Source organism: Scomber japonicus, chromosome 21 (genome assembly GCF_027409825.1).
Source record: "Scomber japonicus isolate fScoJap1 chromosome 21, fScoJap1.pri, whole genome shotgun sequence".
Lineage (NCBI taxonomy): Eukaryota > Metazoa > Chordata > Actinopteri > Scombriformes > Scombridae > Scomber > Scomber japonicus.
The window spans coordinates 197,886-220,000 of NC_070598.1; the positions used below are offsets into that span (position 1 = coordinate 197,886).

At 50.6% G+C, this 22,115-nt stretch overlaps 1 protein-coding gene across 1 annotated transcript in view; it reads right to left on the bottom strand.

Moving 5' to 3' along the window:
* Positions 1-2,047: 2,047 nt before the first annotated feature.
* The window catches only part of LOC128382748 (piezo-type mechanosensitive ion channel component 2-like), a 48,272-nt gene continuing 28,204 nt past the window's right edge, over positions 2,048-22,115 (bottom strand). Inside the window, 28 exon segments of the mRNA XM_053342761.1 lie at positions 2,048-2,196; positions 2,274-2,415; positions 2,775-2,988; positions 3,364-3,443; positions 3,676-3,792; positions 5,876-6,042; positions 6,643-6,735; positions 7,805-7,993; positions 8,521-8,668; positions 9,069-9,227; positions 9,583-9,709; positions 10,200-10,287; positions 10,526-10,673; positions 10,968-11,067; positions 11,481-11,661; positions 13,060-13,242; positions 13,322-13,478; positions 14,315-14,416; positions 14,517-14,798; positions 14,967-15,081; positions 15,292-16,012; positions 16,159-16,325; positions 19,933-20,001; positions 20,444-20,564; positions 20,735-20,853; positions 21,026-21,072; positions 21,153-21,260; positions 21,866-21,955. Coding sequence (XP_053198736.1) covers positions 2,095-2,196; positions 2,274-2,415; positions 2,775-2,988; positions 3,364-3,443; positions 3,676-3,792; positions 5,876-6,042; positions 6,643-6,735; positions 7,805-7,993; positions 8,521-8,668; positions 9,069-9,227; positions 9,583-9,709; positions 10,200-10,287; positions 10,526-10,673; positions 10,968-11,067; positions 11,481-11,661; positions 13,060-13,242; positions 13,322-13,478; positions 14,315-14,416; positions 14,517-14,798; positions 14,967-15,081; positions 15,292-16,012; positions 16,159-16,325; positions 19,933-20,001; positions 20,444-20,564; positions 20,735-20,853; positions 21,026-21,072; positions 21,153-21,260; positions 21,866-21,955 — 4,336 coding nt within the window. The 3' untranslated portion in view covers positions 2,048-2,094.

The following is a 22,115-nucleotide window of genomic DNA, read 5'->3' on the forward strand; positions in this document are numbered from 1 at the left end:
TGAAGGTTCTGATTTCTTACCAGAGCAGGTTTAATGTGTTTAGCGTTTATCTCGATTGTACGGAAACAAATCGCTGCCAGAAAAATAAAAACATCGTGAAACTTCTCACATTTTATGTTCCTGGCAGCGAGACGCTAAATCTCTGCTCTGCTACAGATACAGCAGCATGTTTAGCTAACCCCGCTGCTCTGCTACGGATACAGCAGCATGTTTAGCTAACCCTAACCCTGCTGCTCTGCTACAGATACAGTAGCATGTTTAGCTAACCCTAACCCTGCTGCTCCGCTACAGATACAGCAGCATGTTTAGCTAATCCTAACCCTGCTGCTCTGCTACAGATACAGCAGCATGTTTAGCTAACCCCGCTGCTCTGCTACAGATACAGCAGCATGTTTAGCTAACCCTGCTGCTCTGCTACAGATACAGCAGCATGTTTAGCTAACCCCGCTGCTCTGCTACAGATACAGCAGCATGTTTAGCTAACCCCGCTGCTCTGCTACAGATACAGCAGCATGTTTAGCTAACCCTGCTGCTCTGCTACAGATACAGCAGCATGTTTAGCTAACCCTGCTGCTCTGCTACAGATACAGCAGCATGTTTAGCTAACCCCGCTGCTCTGCTACAGATGCAGCAGCATGTTTAGCTAACCCTTACCCCGCTGCTCTGCTACAGATACAGCAGCATGTTTAGCTAACCCTAACCCTGCTGCTCCGCTACAGATACAGCAGCATGTTTAGCTAACCCTAACCCCACTGCTCTGCTGCAGATACAGCAGCATGTTTAGCTAACCCCGCTGCTCTGCTACAGATACAGCAGCATGTTTAGCTAACCCCGCTGCTCTGCTACAGATACAGTAGCATGTTTAGCTAACCCTAACCCCGCTGCTCTGCTACAGATACAGTAGCATGTTTAGCTAACCCTAACCCCGCTGCTCTGCTACAGATACAGCAGCATGTTTAGCTAACCCCGCTGCTCTGCTACAGATACAGCAGCATGTTTAGCTAACCCCGCTGCTCTGCTACAGATACAGCAGCATGTTTAGCTAACCCTGCTGCTCTGCTACAGATACAGCAGCATGTTTAGCTAACCCTAACCCCGCTGCTCTGCTACAGATACAGCAGCATGTTTAGCTAACCCTAACCCTGCTGCTCTGCTACAGATACAGCAGCATGTTTAGCTAACTCTAACCCTGCTGCTCTGCTACGGATAAAGCAGCATGTTTAGCTAACCCTAACCCCGCTGCTCTGCTACAGATACAGTAGCATGTTTAGCTAACCCTAACCCCGCTGCTCTGCTGCTCTACGTCTGAAAACACTCCAACAAACAGCTGAGTCACAAAAGTCTTTCATTTATTAATTTTTCACTTTTCACATATTCAGAAACACAGTTTACAGGTTTTAGATTCACTGTCAAAACAAACTACACATTTAACTACAGCTAACATGAAGCTAATGTAGGGCTAACAAGGAGCTAATATGAAGCTAACTACAGCTAACATGAAGCTAATGAAGGGCTAACAAAGAGATAACATGAAGCTAATGAGGGCTAACAAAGAGCTAACATGAAGCTAATGTAGGACTAACACAGAGCTAACATTAAGCTAATGTAGGACGAACACAGAGCTAACATTAAGCTAATGTAGGACGAACACAGAGCTAACATTAAGCTAACGTAATACTGAGGTTTGTTCCGATCAAATAAATAAATATGAAGTGATGCTTATTGCTGATGACATCACTTCCTGTTTCCAGACGGATCTTCACAGTTAAAACGAAGCTGCATTAAAACAATTCCAGTTATCAGTAATCAATAATCAGTCATCAGTCATCAGTGTGACATCACTACAGGTCAGTGTGGCATCACTACAGGTCTGTGTGACATCACTACAGGGCTGTGACATCACTACAGGTCAGAGTGACATCACTACAGGTCAGTGACATCAGGGTTGTGACATCACTACAGGTCAGTGTGACATCACTACAGGTCAGAGTGACATCACGACAGGGCTGGGCTGTGACATCACTACAGGGCTGGGCTGTGACATCACTACAGGGTTGTGACATCACTACAGGTGAGTAGTGATTATTGATGAGGTCAGCGGCGGGTCCATTTGATCAGGGTCTCTGGGGATCGATAGAGGAAGATCAGTTTGGCGTAGAGTTCCTCCTCCAGCTCCAGCTCACCTGTCTCTCTCACCTGAAACAGAGAACAGCCAATCAGAGCACAGCAGGGCAGCCAATCAGACGCTGAGTGTGAGTGGGCGGGGTCAGTACCAGGAAGATGTCGGTGCAGAGTTTGAGGATGCGGTCGACGCTCGGCAGCTCCTCGAACATGATGGAGTGACTGATCCCGCTAAAGAACTCACGCACAAACTTCCCGATGACCAGAACCACCGACGCGTACAGACCCATGATCCTGCAATACACACAAGTACTACTGTAGTACTACAGTACTACAATACTACAATACTACTACTACAATACACACAAGTACTACTGTAGTACTACAGTACTACTACTACAGTACTACAATACTACTACTACAATACACACAAGTACTACTGTAGTACTACAATACTACTACTACAATACACACAAGTACTACTGTAGTACTACAATACTACAGTACTACTACAATACACAGTAGTACTACTGTAGTACTACAATACTACTACTACAATACACAGTAGTATTAGTGTAGTACTACTGTAGTACTACACTAATACTACTACAATACTACAGTACTACAGTCCTACTACTATAGTACTTTCTTACCCGTATCCGGCCAGGAAGCCGAGACTCGGTGGGCTAACTTTATCACTGAAGATGAGCAGCTGAAGTCCCGCCTCCCTCCTGTCAGCTGATGAGGCCCCGCCCCCAACAGGCAGCATGCTGGCAGCCGATTGGTCCACAATCCACCACTCCTGGATCTCTCCGCTCCGATTGGTCGATCGCTCCAAGGCAAGCAGGATGTCTTTGAAGCGGTCGTCTGATTGGACGACAGAGAACAGCCGTGTGATTGGAGGGCGCATCAGTGAGAGCTTGTTACCACGGAAACGGCTGCAAAAAACTGGATTTACATTTACTGTTAAAACCTGCTCGACCAATCACGTTACAGACCTGGGTAAAGCTCTCAGCCAATCACAGGCAGCGTTACAGACCTGGGTAAAGCTCTGAGCCAATCACAGGCAGCGTTACAGACCTGGGTAAAGCTGGACCAATCACATGCAGCGTTACAGACCTGGGTAAAGCTCTCAGCCAATCACAGGCAGCGTTACAGACCTGGGTAAAGCTCTCAGCCAATCACAGGCAGCGTTACAGACCTGGGTAAAGCTCTCAGCCAATCACAGGCAGCGTTACAGACCTGGGTAAAGCTGCTCGATGGGCTTGGCGTTGGAGTCGCTCGGCGCTCGGATGAAACACGGCAGCACTTCCTGTATCAACCTGGAGACACACAGTTAGCATCATCTGTACTCTTCCTGTTCCTGACGTCAGTGACATCACATCCTGTTACAGGTTCTATTACTCAGACAGTGAATGTAGAGACGATGGATCCAGATGTTAGAAACATCGTCTGATGCTAGAACGTGTTTACATTTAATGAGTTCTGTAAGAAACATGAGAACGTCTGCTGTATAAATAAAGGTTAAATTGAAGTCCCGCCCCCTGGACTCACACAGGAAGTGACCTGGTCCCGTTCAGCAGCTGGATCAGGTCCAGGCGGGTCTGGTCATCCAGGTAGGTCACATGTTTACCTGAGGCAAGCTCCGCCTTCGCCCCCAGACTCAGGTTCCTGTTAGAGACACACACACACACACACACACACACACACACACACACACACACACACACACACACACACACACACACTCAGAGCGCTGTCTGTGTGACTGATGATCGGTTAGTGATCGGCTAGTGATCGGCTAGTGATCGGCTAGTGATCGGCTAGTGATCGGCTAGTCATCGGCTAGTGATCGGTTAGTGATCGGTTAGTGATCGGTTAGTGATCGGCTAGTGATCGGTTAGTGATCGGCTAGTGATCGGCTAGTGATCGGTTAGTGATCGGCTAGTGATCGGTTAGTGATCGTTAGTGATCGGTTAGTGATCGGTTAGTGATCGGCTAGTGATCGGCTAGTGATCGATAGTGATCGGTTAGTGATCGGCTAGTGATCGGTTAGTGATCGGCTAGTGATCGGTTAGTGATCGGTTAGTGATCGGTTAGTGATCGATTAGTGATCGGCTAGTGATCGGTTAGTGATCGGCTAGTGAGCGGTTAGTGATCGGTTAGTGATCGGCTAGTGATCGGTTAGTGATCGGCTAGTGATCGGTTAGTGATCGGTTAGTGATCGGTTAGTGATCGGTTAGTGATCGGCTAGTGATCGGTTAGTGATCGGTTAGTGATCGTTAGTGATCGTTAGTGATCGGCTAGTGATCGGCTAGTGATCGGCTAGTGAGCGGTTAGTGATCGGTTAGTGATCGGTTAGTGATCGATTAGTGATCGGCTAGTGATCGGTTAGTGATCGGCTAGTGAGCGGTTAGTGATCGGTTAATGATCGGCTAGTGATCGGCTAGTGAGCGGTTAGTGATCGGTTAGTGATCGGCTAGTGATCGGCTAGTGATCGGTTAGTGATCGGTTAGTGATCGGCTAGTGATGGGCTAGTGATCGGTTAGTGATCGGTTAGTGATCGTTAGTGATCGTTAGTGATCGGCTAGTGATCGGTTAGTGATCGGCTAGTGATCGGTTAGTGATCGGCTAGTGATCGGCTAGTGAGCGGTTAGTGATCGGTTAGTGATCGGCTAGTGATGGGCTAGTGATCGGCTAGTGATCGGTTAGTGATCGGCTAGTGATCGGCTAGTGATCGGCTAGTGATCGGTTAGTGATCGGCTAGTGATCGGCTAGTGAGCGGTTAGTGATCGGTTAGTGATCGGTTAGTGATCGGCTAGTGAGCGGCTAGTGAGCGGTTAGTGATCGGTTAGTGATCGGTTAGTGATCGGTTAGTGATCGGTTAGTGATCGGCTAGTGATCGGTTAGTGATCGGTTAGTGAGCGGCTAGTGAGCGGCTAGTGATCGGCTAGTGATCGGTTAGTGATCGGTTAGTGATCGGTTAGTGATCGGCTAGTGAGCGGCTAGTGAGCGGTTAGTGATCGGCTAGTGATCGGCTAGTGATCGGCTAGTGATCGGTTAGTGATCGGTTAGTGATCGGCTAGTGATCGGCTAGTGATCGGCTAGTGATCGGTTAGTGATCGGTTAGTGATCGGCTAGTGATCGGTTAGTGATCGGCTAGTGATCGTTAGTGATCGGCTAGTGATCGGCTAGTGATCGTTAGTGATCGGCTAGTGATCGGCTAGTGATCGGCTAGTGATCGGTTAGTGATCGGTTAGTGATCGGCTAGTGATCGGCTAGTGATCGGTTAGTGATCGGCTAGTGATCGGCTAGTGATCGGTTAATGATCGGTTAGTGATCGGCTAGTGATCGGCTAGTGATCGGCTAGTGATCGGTTAGTGATCGGCTAGTGATCGGCTAGTGATCGGTTAGTGATCGTTAGTGATCGTTAGTGATCGGCTAGTGATCGGTTAGTGATCGTTAGTGATCGTTAGTGATCGGCTAGTGATCGGTTAGTGATCGGCTAGTGATCGGTTAGTGATCGGTTAGTGATCGTTAGTGATCGGTTAGTGATCGGCTAGTGATCGGTTAGTGATCGGTTAGTGATCGGCTAGTGATCGGCTAGTGATCGGCTAGTGATCGGTTAATGATCGGCTAGTGATCGGTTAGTGATCGGTTAGTGATCGGCTAGTGATCGGCTAGTGATCGGTTAGTGATCGGTTAGTGATCGGTTAGTGATCGGTTAGTGATCGGCTAGTGATCAGGTCCTCACCTCTGGATGGTCCAGGACAGCGTGAGGGGGAAGTGGTCCAGGTTGAGCACCTGGCTCAGGTAAGTCCTGCTGGGGGGGCTGATGGTCCACAGAGAGTTGCTGCTGCCCTGCAGCTCGGCCAGAGTCACGTCCTCCATGCTGTACGCCTCCAGGAACTGCAAAGCACTCTGGGAAACACAGGCAGGAGGATAGAACTACAAACACCTGTAGTACAGGTACTGCAGGTGTGTAGTAGTACTACAGGTGTGTAGTAGTACTACAGGTGTGTAGTAGTACTGCAGGTGTGTAGTAGTACTACAAGTACTCAGGTGTGTAGTAGTACTCACAGGTGTGTAGTAGTACTGCAGGTGTGTAGTACTACAGGTGTGTAGTAGTACTCACAGGTGTGTAGTAGTACTGCAGGTGTGTAGTAGTACTCACAGGTGTGTAGTAGTACTACAGGTGTGTAGTACTACAGGTGTGTAGTAGTACTGCAGGTGTGTAGTAGTACTGCAGGTGTGTAGTACTGCAGGTGTGTAGTAGTACTCACAGGTGTGTAGTAGTACTACAGGTGTGTAGTACTACAGGTGTGTAGTAGTACTCACAGGTGTGTAGTAGTACTACAGGTGTGTAGTACTACAGGTGTGTAGTAGTACTGCAGGTGTGTAGTAGTACTGCAGGTGTGTAGTACTGCAGGTGTGTAGTAGTACTACAGGTGTGTAGTAGTACTCACAGGTGTGTTGTAGTACTGCAGGTGTGTAGTACTGCAGGTGTGTAGTAGTACTCACAGGTGTGTAGCTGTAGGAGCTGATGAAGGAGCTGAAGTCTTCCTCCGTCAGATCTTTGAGCTGATTCTGCTGCGCGCTCATCGTGAAGATCGGCTGCCAACAAAACCACAGGTGTGTTAGTCCAGGTGTGTTAGTCCAGGTGTGTTAGTCCAGGTGTGTTAGTCCAGGTGTGTACAGGTGTGTTAGTCCAGGTGTGTACAGGTGTGTTAGTCCAGGTGTGTTAGTCCAGGTGTGTTAGTCCAGGTGTGTTAGTCCAGGTGTGTACAGGTGTGTTAGTCCAGGTGTGTACAGGTGTGTTAGTCCAGGTGTGTTAGTCCAGGTGTGTTAGTCCAGGTGTGTTAGTCCAGGTGTGTACAGATGTGTTAGTCCAGATGTGTTAGTCCAGGTGTGTCCAGGTGTGTTAGTCCAGGTGTGTTAGTCCAGGTGTGTACAGGTGTGTTAGTCCAGGTGTGTTAGTCCAGGTGTGTTAGTCCAGGTGTGTACAGGTGTGTTAGTCCAGGTGTGTACAGGTGTGTTAGTCCAGGTGTGTACAGGTGTGTTAGTCCAGGTGTGTACAGGTGTGTTAGTCCAGGTGTGTACAGGTGTTTTAGTCCAGGTGTGTACAGTTGTGTACAGGTGTGTTGGTCCAGGTGTGTTAGTCCAGGTGTGTACAGGTGTGTTAGTCCAGGTGTGTTAGTCCAGGTGTGTCCAGGTGTGTACAGGTGTGTTAGTCCAGGTGTGTTAGTCCAGGTGTGTCCAGGTGTGTACAGGTGTGTTAGTCCAGGTGTGTACAGGTGTGTTAGTCCAGGTGTGTTAGTCCAGGTATGTTAGTCCAGGTGTGTACAGGTGTGTTAGTCCAGGTGTGTACAGGTGTGTTAGTCCAGGTGTGTTAGTCCAGGTGTGTACAGGTGTGTTAGTCCAGGTGTGTTAGTCCAGGTATGTTAGTCCAGGTGTGTTAGTCCAGGTGTGTTAGTCCAGGTGTGTACAGGTGTGTTAGTCCAGGTGTGTCCAGGTGTGTACACGTGTGTACAGGTGTGTTAGTCTAGGTGTGTTGGTCCAGGTGTGTTGGTCCAGGTGTGTTAGTCCAGGTGTGTTAGTCCAGGTGTGTACAGGTGTGTTGGTCCAGGTGTGTTAGTCCAGGTGTGTCCAGGTGTGTGTGTCCAGGTGTGTCCAGGTGTGTTACCTGGAAGCCCCCCAGGGTGATGGTCAGAGACACGTCCAGCGGTCGGTTGACGACTCCGGCGACGGACTTGATGAGCGACATGAAGAGCAGCGGGAACCAGACGATGCAGATCAGCAGCAGCACGATCAGACCGCCCATCCCGTACTTCACCACACGCTTCTTCTTCTGCCCCCGAGGCTGCGGGTACCTCTGAGACACACACACAGGTACACACACAGGTACACACACAGGTACACACAGGTACGTTAGTACACACAGGTACACACAGGTACACACACAGGTACACACACAGGTACGTTAGTACACACAGGTACGTTAGTACACACAGGTGCACACACAGGTACGTCAGTACACACAGGTACACACAGGTACACACAGGTACACACACAGGTACGTTAGTACACACAGGTACACACAGGTACACACACAGGTACACACACAGGTACGTTAGTACACACAGGTACACACAGGTACACACACAGGTACACACACAGGTACGTTAGTACACACAGGTGCACACAGGTACACACACAGGTACGTCAGTACACACAGGTACACACAGGTACACACAGGTACACACAGGTACATCAGTACACACACAGGTACACACACAGGTACACACACAGGTACACACACAGGTACACACACAGCTACACACAGGTACACACAGGTGATGTCATGTGATGTCATGTTAAACAGTGATGATGTCATCAGACCTTCTCAGACTCTCTCCAGCACTTTAAGACGAAGCTGTGAGCGTAAACATCCTCGACACAGATCCACGAGGACAGAGACAGCGTGGTGTCTGTCCACACCCAGTCCATCACCGCACGCAGCTCCGTCAGGAAGGGCACCAGCCGAAAACTACAGACACACAGGTGGAGACACACAGGTGGAGACAGGTGGAGACAGGTGGAGACAGACAGGTAGAGACAGACAGGTGGAGACAGACAGGTGGAGACAGACAGGTGGAGAGAGACAGGTGGAGACAGACAGGTGGAGACAGACAGGTGGAGACAGACAGGTGGAGACAGACAGGTACAGCATTACCATGGGAACAACATGTGTGTGGAGGGAACATCCTGTTTAAATGTCAGCTGCTTCCTGTGTTTATGCTAAGCTAGGCTAACACACTCACCCCTGGAACAGGAACAGGTTCAGGTAGTTGTAGCTTTATGCTAAGCTAGGCTAACACACTCACCCCTGGAACAGGAACAGGTTCAGGTAGTTGTAGCTTTATGCTAAGCTAGGCTAACACACTCACCCCTGGAACAGGAACAGGTTCAGGTAGTTGTAACTCTTCGTCAGGAAGTTTCCCAGAACTCGTGTTGGGTAACCAGATCGAATCTGATTGGCCGACAGCCCGAAGTAAACGCACTTCACAAAGTACCAGAGCTGAGCCACGAGGTTCTGATTGAAGCGCCTGCAGACACATCATCAATATCCACATGATCAATATCTACATGATCAATATCTACATGATCAATATCCACATGATCAATATCCACATGATCAATATCTACATGATCAATATCTACATGATCAATATCCACATGATCAATATCCACATGATCAATATCTACATGATCAATATCTACATGATCAATATCTACATGATCAATATCCACATTTAACTATCAGTATACACTAGCATGTGTGTAGCGTGTGTGTAGTGTGTGTGTAACGTGTGTGTAGCGTGTGTGTGTAGTGTGTGTAGTGTGTGTAGTGTGTGTGTAACGTGTGTGTGTGTGTGTGTGTGTGTGTGTAGTGTGTGTTACCTCTCAGTGACCGTCGGCAGGATGAAGAACATCCAGAAGTGAATCCCCAAAACTAAAATCACCTGAAACACCAACTTCCCCAAAACTGTCTTCCTCAAATACAGAGCCCTGTCTATCACCATGGTACCTGCAGACAGACAGGTGAGACAGGTAGGCAGACAGACAGGTGAGACAGGTAGGCAGACAGACAGGTGAGACAGGTAGGTGAGCAGACAGACAGGTGAGACAGGTTGGCAGACAGACAGGTGAGCAGACAGACAGGTGAGACAGGTAGGTGAGCAGACAGACAGGTGAGACAGGTTGGCAGACAGACAGGTGAGACAGGTAGGCAGACAGACAGGTGAGACAGGTAGGTGAGCAGACAGGTGAGACAGGTAGGTGAGCAGACAGACAGGTGAGACAGGTTGGCAGACAGACAGGTGAGCAGACAGACAGGTGAGACAGGTAGGTGAGCAGACAGACAGGTGAGACAGGTTGGCAGACAGACAGGTGAGCAGACAGACAGGTGAGACAGGTAGGTGAGCAGACAGACAGGTGAGACAGGTTGGCAGACAGACAGGTGAGCAGACAGACAGGTGAGCAGACAGACAGGTGAGCAGACAGACAGGTAGACGTACCAAACTGGATCAGAACCATGACCAGGAAGGCTTCAGGAACTTGGTCCTCTGACAGGGAGGAAGTGATGTCAGCAGCTGCAGAGTGTTTCTGAACAGAGATAGGTCAAAGGTTTGTGACATCACATGACGTCACGTGATGTCATGTGATGTCATGTGATCCCACGTGATGTCACGTGATGCCACGTGATGTCATGTGATGTCACGTGATGTCATGTGATGTCATGTGATGTCATGTGATGTCACGTGATGTCATGTGATGTCACGTGATGTCATGTGATGTCACGTGATGTCATGTGATGTCATGTGATGTCATGATAAAGTTTTACCCCGAAGGCCCAGAAGCCGAAGACGATGATGATGAAGTCGACGGTGTCGGCGAGGAACATGAGGACGTACACGTCGGTGACAGCGCTGTACTCTGGTTGGACGAGAGCTCTGAAGAACTGACAGATGGGACGGTACAGAGACATACACCTGTGGACAGGTCAGACAGGTAAGACAGGTGAGACAGGTCAGACAGGTCAGACAGGTATGAGACAGGTGTGAGACAGGTGTGAGACAGGTGTGAGACAGGTGTGAGACAGGTGTGAGACAGGTCAGACAGGTCAGACAGGTAAGACAGGTGTGAGACAGGTGAGACAGGTGTGAGACAGGTGTGAGACAGGTCAGACAGGTCAGACAGGTAAGACAGGTGAGAGACAGGTCAGACAGGTGTGAGACAGGTGTGAGACAGGTAAGGGTTGCTGTCAGGTGTTAGCGTTAGCATACCTGCTAACAGAGCAGTTCTTAGCTCTGATGGAAAGTTGTTGAAGTTTCTGCAACAGAAGATCAAACCTGCCGAGCTGCTGCGCTGAAGAGCTGACACTGCCTGAAACCACCGAAGAAGAAAACACCAACTGTGAAGAGCTGACACTGCCTGAAACCACCGAAGAAGAAAACACCAACTGTTAAATACAAGTCATAAAACTACAGTAGATGTGTGTTGGTGTTCCTCAGAGCGCCACCCAGAGGCTGCTGCAGCGTATCTGCCTGAACACAGAACAACATAGCCCCCGTTCTCAGTGGGTAGAGCCCCCCCCCCCCCGTGTGCTGAGGCTACAGTCCTCGCTGCAGGTGACCCCGGTTCGAGTCCCGCTCCGAGCGGTCCTATCCTGCATGTCATTCCCCCCTCTCTGCCGTTTCCTGTCTCTCTCTACTAACCTGAACATTAAAGGCAAAAAGCCCCAAAACACATGACCCCCCCCCCCCCCCCCCCCCTTCAGAAGGTGTGTTGGATTCTACCAGCAGGAGAGCGCCGCTGGGTGGAGCTGGACTGGGTTCGTCTCCGCCCTCGCCGCCGCAGGGTGCTGCTGGGATCAGCTGGGCTGATGGAGGTGGAAGCGTGGGCGGAGTCAGCCTGGTTGTCATGGTGACCAGGAGTGTCAGCCTCTGTTGAAACAGTTTGGTCCCAAAGTCCATGGCACTGTGGAGGAGGAGGAGGAGGAAGGGGAGGAGGAGGAGGAGGAGGAAGAGGAGGAGGAGGAAGAGGAGGAGGAAGAGTAGGAGGAGGAAGAGGAGGAGGAGGAGGAGGAAGAGGAGGAGGAGGAAGAGGAGGAAGAGGAGGAAGAGGAGGAAGAGGAAGGGGAAAGGGAGGAGGAAGAGGTGGAGGAGGAGGAAGAGGAGGAGGAGGAGGAAGAGGAGGAGGAGGAAGAGGAAAGAGAGGAGGAGGAGGAGGAGGAGGAGGAGGATGAGGAGGAGGAGGAAGAGGAAGAGGAGGAGGAGGAGGAAGAGGAGAAGGAGGAGGAGTAAATCAACATGTGGTTACCTTGAGTATGGATCTGTGGTACAGTCATGTGGGGTTACCTTGAGTATGGCTCTGTGGTAGTCATGTGGGGTTACCTTGAGTATGGCTCTGTGGTAGAGTCATGTGGGGTTACCTTGAGTATGGCTCTGTGGTAGTCATGTGGGGTTACCTTGAGTATGGCTCTGTGGTAGAGTCATGTGGGGTTACCTTGAGTATGGCTCTGTGGTAGAGTCATGTGGGGTTACCTTGAGTATGGCTCTGTGGTAGAGTCATGTGGGGTTACCTTGAGTATGGCTCTGTGGTAGAGTCATGTGGGGTTACCTTGAGTATGGCTCTGTGGTAGAGTCATGTGGGGTTACCTTGAGTATGGCTCTGTGGTAGAGTCATGTGGGGTTACCTTGAGTATGGCTCTGTGGTAGAGTCATGTGGGGTTACCTTGAGTATGGCTCTGTGGTAGAGTCATGTAGTTACCTTGAGTATGGCTCTGTGGTAGAGTCATGTGGGGTTACCTTGAGGATGGCTCTGTGGTAGAGTCATGTGGGGTTACCTTGAGTATGGCTCTGTGGTAGAGTCATGTAGTTACCTTGAGTATGGCTCTGTGGTAGAGTCATGTGGGGTTACCTTGAGGATGGCTCTGTGGTAGAGTCATGTGGGGTTACCTTGAGTATGGCTCTGTGGTAGAGTCATGTGGGGTTACCTTGAGTATGGCTCTGTGGTAGAGTCATGTGGGGTTACCTTGAGTATGGCTCTGTGGTACAGTCATGTGGGGTTACCTTGAGGATGGCTCTGTGGTAGAGTCATGTGGGGTTACCTTGAGTATGGCTCTGTGGTAGAGTCATGTGGGGTTACCTTGAGTATGGCTCTGTGGTAGAGTCATGTGGGGTTACCTTGAGTATGGCTCTGTGCTAGAGTCATGTGGGGTTACCTTGAGTATGGCTCTGTGGTAGAGTCATGTGGGGTTACCTTGAGTATGGCTCTGTGGTAGAGTCATGTGGGGTTACCTTGAGTATGGCTCTGTGGTAGAGTCATGTGGGGTTACCTTGAGTATGGCTCTGTGGTAGAGTCATGTGGGGTTACCTTGAGGATGGCTCTGTGGTAGAATAAAGCCAGCAGCTGCAGCAGGTCATACAGGACGTAGCCTTCCTTCTTCTCCACTCCCAAGATGTTCGGGGGGTGGAACGGTTTGGACCGGTCCACCTCCAGCTTCTGATTGAACGGGAAGAAACCAAACTGGAAGAAGTACTTGATGACGATTGTGACCTGAGGAGACGGACAGACTGGTGAGACCGGCTGACAGGTGAAGTGTGAAGTGAAATGAGTGCAGCAGACAGGCGGGAACCTCGGTGTAGATGATGGCCGTCATCCAGAAGGTCTTACTGGGCCGAGGGACGGACAGCGTGGCCCACAGGAACACCAGGACAGGAAGCACCAACGTAAGACAGCTGGCAGACACCATGTGGTTCAACACGATGACCAGGTAGCACACCGTCTCTGACCTGGGGGGGAGAGGACGTTACCTGAGGACGTTACCTGAGGACGTTACCTGACTGAGGACGTTACCTGGGGACGTTACCTGACTCTGAGGATGTTACCTGACTCTGAGGACGTTACCTGACTCTGAGGACGTTACCTGACTCTGAGGACGTTACCTGAGGACGTTACCTGACTCTGAGGACGTTACCTGACTGAGGACGTTACCTGACTCTGAGGACGTTACCTGACTCTGAGGACGTTACCTGACTGAGGACGTTACCTGACTCTGAGGACGTTACCTGACTCTGAGGACGTTACCTGACTGAGGACGTTACCTGACTCTGAGGACGTTACCTGACTGAGGACGTTACCTGACTGAGGACGTTACCTGGCTGAGGACGTTACCTGACTGAGGACGTTACCTGAGGACGTTACCTGACTGAGGACGTTACCTGACTGAGGACGTTACCTGACTCTGAGGACGTTACCTGACTCTGAGGACGTTACCTGAGGACGTTACCTGGGGACGTTACCTGGGGACGTTACCTGACTGAGGACGTTACCTGACTCTGAGGACGTTACCTGAGGACGTTACCTGGGGACGTTACCTGAGGACGTTACCTGACTCTGAGGACGTTACCTGACTGAGGACGTTACCTGAGGACGTTACCTGAGGACGTTACCTGAGGACGTTACCTGACTGAGGACGTTACCTGACTGAGGACGTTACCTGACTCTGAGGACGTTACCTGACTGAGGACGTTACCTGACTCTGAGGACGTTACCTGACTGAGGACGTTACCTGACTCTGAGGACGTTACCTGACTCTGAGGACGTTACCTGACTCTGAGGACGTTACCTGGCTGCGAGGATGTTGTAGATGGCGTAGCACAGCTGGAGCAGTTGCGGTTGGTTTCCATAGAAACGGTCGGATGCCTCCAGCTCCTCGTTGTAGAAAGTCCTGGAGGACAGGAAGCAGAGTGAGAACCAGTCCTGGAGGACAGGAAGCAGAGTGAGAACCCTCAGCAGCAGGTTTCAGGTGAATGAAGTCCGGGACTCACCTGTTCCTCAGCAGCTCGCTGGCCGTCAGCTCCTGAGTACGAGACGCCAGCGGACAGGAAGTGGACGTGGACTCGGACAGGAAGTGGTTCCTCTCCGCCTGCGTCTGAGCCAGCGGACGCCTCCTGAATCCCCCCCCCGCCTCCTCCTCCTGGAGGTCCAGACCCAGAGCGAGGCTGTAGGAGGGGGGGAGGAGCAGGGAGCAGCGGGAGGACGGGGAGGAGGCGCCAGTCAAGGTGTGGGTCGGCTGGGTGTCGACAGGAAGTTGTTGAATGGATGCGCCGCTGCAGACAGGAAACACACCCAACGCTTATAACCAGTTACTATAGGGTTAGGGTTAGTTAGATACTATATATATATATCTATATATTATAGTATATTATATTATTATATTATATAATACTATATTATATTATAAACTATAATATAAACTATAAACAGAACTTCAGAACCTCAGAGTTCCACTGAAGCTCAAATCCTCTGAAGACGAGGACGAAGACTCAACCCGCTGCATCCGGGTCAGTCTGGGTCGCCATCTCCGGCATTTTGTCAGTCCTGGTTCTGGTCCTGGTTCTGGTCCTGGTCCTGGTTCTGGTCCTGGTTCTGTTTGACCCAGGTCATGTCCTGGTTCTGGTACTGGTTCTAGTCCTAGTTCTGGTTCTGGTTCTGGTCCTGGTTCTGGTCCTGGTTCTGTTTGACCAAGGTCATATCCTCCTAGTCCTGGTCCTGGTCCTGGTTCTGGTCCTGGTTCTGGTTCTGGTTCTGGTTCTGTTTGACCTGGGTCATATCCTCCTGGTCCTGGTTCTGGTTCTGGTCCTGGTCCTGGTTCTGGTCCTGGTTGACCCGGGTTATATCCTCCTGATCCTGGTTCTGGTTCTGGTCCTGGTTGACCCAGGTCATGTCCTGGTTCTGGTCCTGGTCCTGGCTCTGGTCCTGGTTCTGGTTCCTCCTTTGCTGTTGGTCCTCCAGCTTCTTCTTCATGTGTTTCAGAACTCCCTCCCTCTGCTGTGTCCTGCCCCTCGGCATCATGGGTAGTGTAGTCCAGGCCGGAGCTCCCCTGCCCCTCGGCATCATGGGTAGTGTAGTCCAGGCCGGTCCCCTGCCCCTCGGCATCATGGGGAGTGTAGTCCAGGCCGGAGCTCCCCTGCCCCTCGGCATCATGGGTAGTGTAGTCCAGGCCGGTCCCCTGCCCCTCGGCATCATGGGTAGTGTAGTCCAGGCCGGTCCCCTGCCCCTCGGCATCATGGGTAGTGTAGTCCAGGCCGGTCCCCTGCCCCTCGGCATCATGGGTAGTGTAGTCCAGGCCGGAGCTCCCCTGCCCCTCAGCATCATGGGTAGTGTAGTCCAGGCCGGTCCCCTGCCCCTCGGCATCATGGGTAGTGTAGTCCAGGCCGGAGCTCCCCTGCCCCTCGGCATCATGGGTAGTGTAGTCCAGGCCGCTCCTCTGCATCTGCTCCTGGTAGTAAACATGGATGGCCTCTCTGGTCGGGACTTTACCCTGAAAGCAAACAGCTGATGAGGAGGATGTTACAGTTTAACCCCCACCAGCCCCCCCCCCCCACTGTACCATAGTTTAAACCCCCCGCCCCCCGGCTGAACCGTAGCGTTCCCCGCCCCCCCCGCCCCCCCCCGGGTCCAGCCTACCTGCTTGGCCTGCTGGGTCAGCATGCAGTGCTCGATGCGGAGGACGGTTGAGATGTCGATGTGCTCCTGACACAAACCTCTGAGCCAGGCAGTCAGAGAGTCCAGCAGAGCCAACAGCAGAACCCAACAGAACCGCAGAGTGTTGGAGAACCGACGCAGCACCGTGTCTGAAACACATCACATGACCCGAACACCTGAACACACCATGAACACACCTGAACACACCTGATGCACCTGAACACACCTGAACACACCTGAACACACCATGAACACACCTGAACACACCTGAACACACCATGAACACACCATTAACACACCTGAACACACCTGATGCACCTGAACACACCATGAACACCTGAACACACCATGAACACACCATGAACACACCATGAACACACCTGAACACACCATGAACACACCTGAACACATCATGAACACACCATGAACGCACCACGAACACACCTGAACACACCTGAACACCTGAACACACCTGAACACACCATGAACACACCATGAACACACCTGAACACACCATGAACACACCTGAACACACCATGAACACACCTGAACACACCATGAACACACCTGAACACACCATGAACACACCTGAACACACCTGAACACACCTGAACACACCATGAACGCACCTGAACACACCATGAACACATCTGAACACACCATGAACACCTGAACACACCATGAACACACCATGAACACCTGAACACACCATGAACACCTGAACACACCATGAACACACCATGAACACCTGAACACCATGAACACACCATGAACACACCTGAACACCTGAACACACCTGAACACACCATGAACACACCTGAACGCACCACGAACACACCTGAACACACCTGAACACCTGAACACACCTGAACACACCATGAACACACCTGAACGCACCACGAACACACCATGAACACACCATGAACACACCTGAACACACCATGAACACACCATGAACACACCTGAACACACCATGAACACACCTGAACACACCATGAACACACCTGAACACACCATGAACACACCTGAACACACCATGAACACACCTGAACACACCTGAACACACCTGAACACACCATGAACGCACCTGAACACACCATGAACACATCTGAACACACCATGAACACCTGAACACACCATGAACACACCATGAACACCTGAACACACCATGAACACCTGAACACACCATGAACACACCATGAACACCTGAACACCATGAACACACCATGAACACACCTGAACACCTGAACACACCTGAACACACCTGAACACACCATGAACACACCTGAACACACCATGAACACACCTGAACACACCTGAACACCTGAACACACCTGAACACACCTGAACACCATGAACACACCTGAACACCTGAACACCTGAACACACCTGAACACCATGAACACACCTGAACACCTGAACACATCATGAACACACCTGAACACACCATGAACACACCTGAACACCTGAACACACCTGAACACACCATGAACACACCATGAACACACCTGAACACACCTGAACACACCATGAACACACCATGAACACACCTGAACACCTGAACACACCTGAACACACCTGAACACCATGAACACACCTGAACACACCTGAACACCTGAACACACCTGAACACACCTGAACACCATGAACACACCTGAACACACCTGAACACCTGAACACACCTGAACACCTGAACACACCTGAACACACCTGAACACCATGAACACACATGAACACACCTGAACACCTGAACACACCTGAACACCATGAACACACCTGAACACCTGAACACATCATGAACACACCTGAACACACCATGAACACACCTGAACACCTGAACACACCTGAACACACCATGAACACACCATGAACACACCTGAACACACCTGAACACACCATGAACACACCATGAACACACCTGAACACCTGAACACACCTGAACACACCTGACACACCATGAACACACCATGAACACACCTGAACACACCATGAGCACACCTGAACACCTGAACACCTGAACACACCATGAACACACCATGAACACACCTGAACACCTGAACACACCTGAACACCTGAACACACCTGAACACACCTGAACACCATGAACACACCTGAACACCTGAACACCTGAACACACCTGAACACCATGAACACACCTGAACACCTGAACACATCATGAACACACCTGAACACACCATGAACACACCTGAACACCTGAACACACCTGAACACACCATGAACACACCATGAACACACCTGAACACACCTGAACACACCATGAACACACCATGAACACACCTGAACACCTGAACACCTGAACACACCTGAACACACCTGAACACCATGAACACACCTGAACACACCTGAACACCTGAACACACCTGAACACACCTGAACACCATGAACACACCTGAACACCTGAACACCTGAACACACCTGAACACCATGAACACACCTGAACACCTGAACACATCATGAACACACCTGAACACACCTGAACACACCATGAACACACCATGAACACACCTGAACACCTGAACACACCTGAACACACCATGAACACACCATGAACACACCTGAACACACCTGAACACACCATGAACACACCATGAACACACCTGAACACCTGAACACACCTGAACACACCTGACACACCATGAACACACCATGAACACACCTGAACACACCATGAGCACACCTGAACACCTGAACACACCATGAACACACCTGAACACCTGAACACACCTGAACACACCTGAACACCTGAACACACCATGAACACACCTGAACACACCATGAGCACACCTGAACACCTGAACACACCTGAACACCTGAACACACCTGAACACACCTGAACACACCATGAACACACCATGAACACACCTGAACACACCTGAACACACCATGAACACCTGAACACACCTGAACACACCATGAACACACCTGAACACACCTGAACACACCATGAACACACCATGAACACACCTGAACACACCATGAACACACCTGAACACACCTGAACACACCATGAACACACCATGAACACACCTGAACACACCTGAACACACCATGAACACACCTGAACACACCATGAACACCTGAACACACCATGAACACACCTGAACACACCTGAACACACCATGAACACCTGAACACACCATGAACACACCATGAACACCTGAACACACCTGAACACACCTGAACACACCTGAACACACCTGAACACACCATGAACACACCTGAACACACCATGAACACACCATGAACACATCTGAACACACCTGAACACACCATGAACACACCTGAACACACCTGATTACACCATGAACACACCTGAACACACCTGAACACACCATGAACACACCTGAACACACCATGAACACACCTGAACACACCTGACACACCATGAACACACCATGAACACCTGAACACACCTGAACACACCATGAACACACCTGAACACACCATGAACACCTGAACACACCTGAACACACCATGAACACACCTGAACACACCTGACACACCTGAACACACCATGAACACACCTGAACACACCTGAACACACCTGAACACACCATGAACACACCTGAACACACCATGAACACACCATGAACACCTGAACACACCTGAACACACCTGAACACACCATGAACACACCATGAACACACCATGAACACCTGAACACACCTGAACACACCTGAACACACCTGAACACCTGAACACCTGAACCAGGCTCAGGGTTCAGACTGGACTAACCTGGTCCCTCCTCTCCGTCCTCCTCCTCTCCGTCCTCCTCTGACTCCTCCGTCGCCTCCATCACTGCAGCTGCTGGAAGGAGGAAACAGCTGTTAGCACTAAGACTAGTCACATGGTCACATGGTCACATGGTCATATGGTCACATGGTCATATGGTCACATGGTCACCTCTCCTCTTCTCTCCATCCTCTCTTCCTCTCCTCCTCCTCCTCTCCTCTCTCCTCCTCCTCCTCTCCTCTCTCCTCCTCCTCCTCTCCTCCTCCCCTCTCTCCTCCTCCTCCTCTCCTCTCCTCCTCTCTCCTCACCTCCTCCTCCTCCTCCTCTCCTCTCTCCTCTCCCTCCTCCTCCTCCTCCTCCTCTCTCTTCCTCTCCTCTCCATCCTCTCCTCCTCTCCTCATCCTCTCTTCTCCTCTCCTTTCCTCCTCCTCCTCCTCACCTGCTCTCCTCTCCTCTCCTCTCTCCTTTCCTCCTCCTCCTCCTCCTCCTCCTCCTCTCTCCTCTCCCTCCTCACCTGCTCTCCTCTCCTCTCTCCTGCTCCTTTGTTCAGAGGAGTTCTTCTTCCACAGTTTCTTCTGGTTGCTTCGAGCTCTCATCGCTGTTCTGGAGTCAGTGATCCAGGCGTGATACACGAACTGAGAGAGAGACACCTTTAAACTGTGTGTGTGTGTGTGTGTGTGTGTGTGTGTGTGTGTGTGTGTGTGTGTGTATGTGTGTGTGTGCGTGTGTGTGTGTGTGTGTGTATGTGTGTGTGTGCGTGTGTGTGTATGTGTGTGTGTGTGTGTGTGTGTGGTCTTCTTCTCACCTGGAAGGCAGACTTCTCAGGAAGCTGCTCCTCCTGCTCCTCCTCTTCCTCCTTCCTCTCCTCCTCCTCCTCCTCCTCGCTGTCAGTCTCAAACAGGTAGTAGTCTCCGCTCCTCACCACTGCAGACAGGTGTGTGATGTCAGACAGGTGTGTGATGTCAGACAGGTGATGTCAGACAGGTGATGTCAGACAGGTGTGTGATGTCAGACAGGTGATGTCAGACAGGTGTGTGATGTCAGACAGGTGTGTGATGTCAGACATGTGTGTGATGTCAGAGGTCATGTGACTCACTGGAGGCGTGGTTCACCCAGGGTCTCCACCACTCCTTGTCCTGCTTCCTGTTTTCTTCACCTGTAAAAAACACACCTCAGTTCCTCTGTGACACCCCCCCACCCCCAATCACTGTTACCATGGCAACAGACAGGTGAGTCACTGACCGTCAGTATGGAAGCTGTCCTGGGTCAAACTCAGCAGCTTCTCTTTTCCTCTGCGGAACTTCTGCTGCCGAGATTTAATCCTGTCCATCCTGAAACACAGGAAGTTACATCACAGCACAGGAAGTTACATCACAGCACAGGAAGTTACATCACAGCACAGGAAGTTACATCACAGCACAGGAAGTTACATCACAGCACAGGAAGTTACAGCACAGCACAGGAAGTTACATCACAGCACAGGAAGTTACATCGTAGCACAGGAAGTTACATCACAGCACAGGAAGTTACATCGCAGCACAGGAAGTTACATCACAGCACAGGAAGTTACATCACAGCACAGGAAGTTACATCACAGCACAAGACGTTACATCACAGCACAGGAAGTTACATCACAGCACAGGAAGTTACATCGCAGCACAGGAAGTTACATCACAGCACAAGACGTTACATCACAGCACAGGAAGTTACATCACAGCACAGGAAGTTACATCGCAGCACAGGAAGTTACATCACAGCACAGGAAGTTACATCACAGCACAGGTGAGTCTGCCACACCTGGATATAAAGACTGTCTGGACCATCATGACCGTTACCATGGATACACGGCTCTTAGGTCATACTGTGTGAATAAAATCCATTACTAATATTAAGAGCTGTGTTTCCATGGTAACAGCAGTGACATCACATGACTTACTGTCTCTTCAACAGATCCATCGATGTTTTCTCCACCTGCAGCCGAGCGCGCACCGCCTTCACCGTGGACGCCTCGAATAGCTCCGCCCCCCTGAACACATGACATCATCACTGTTATAGCTCCGCCCCCCTGAACACATGACATCATCACCGTGTGTGTGTGTGCGTGTGGGTGTTCTGCAGGTCTAACACCACATACAGGAAGTACAGTGTGTGTGTGTGTGTGTGTGTGTGTGTGTGTGTGTGTGTGT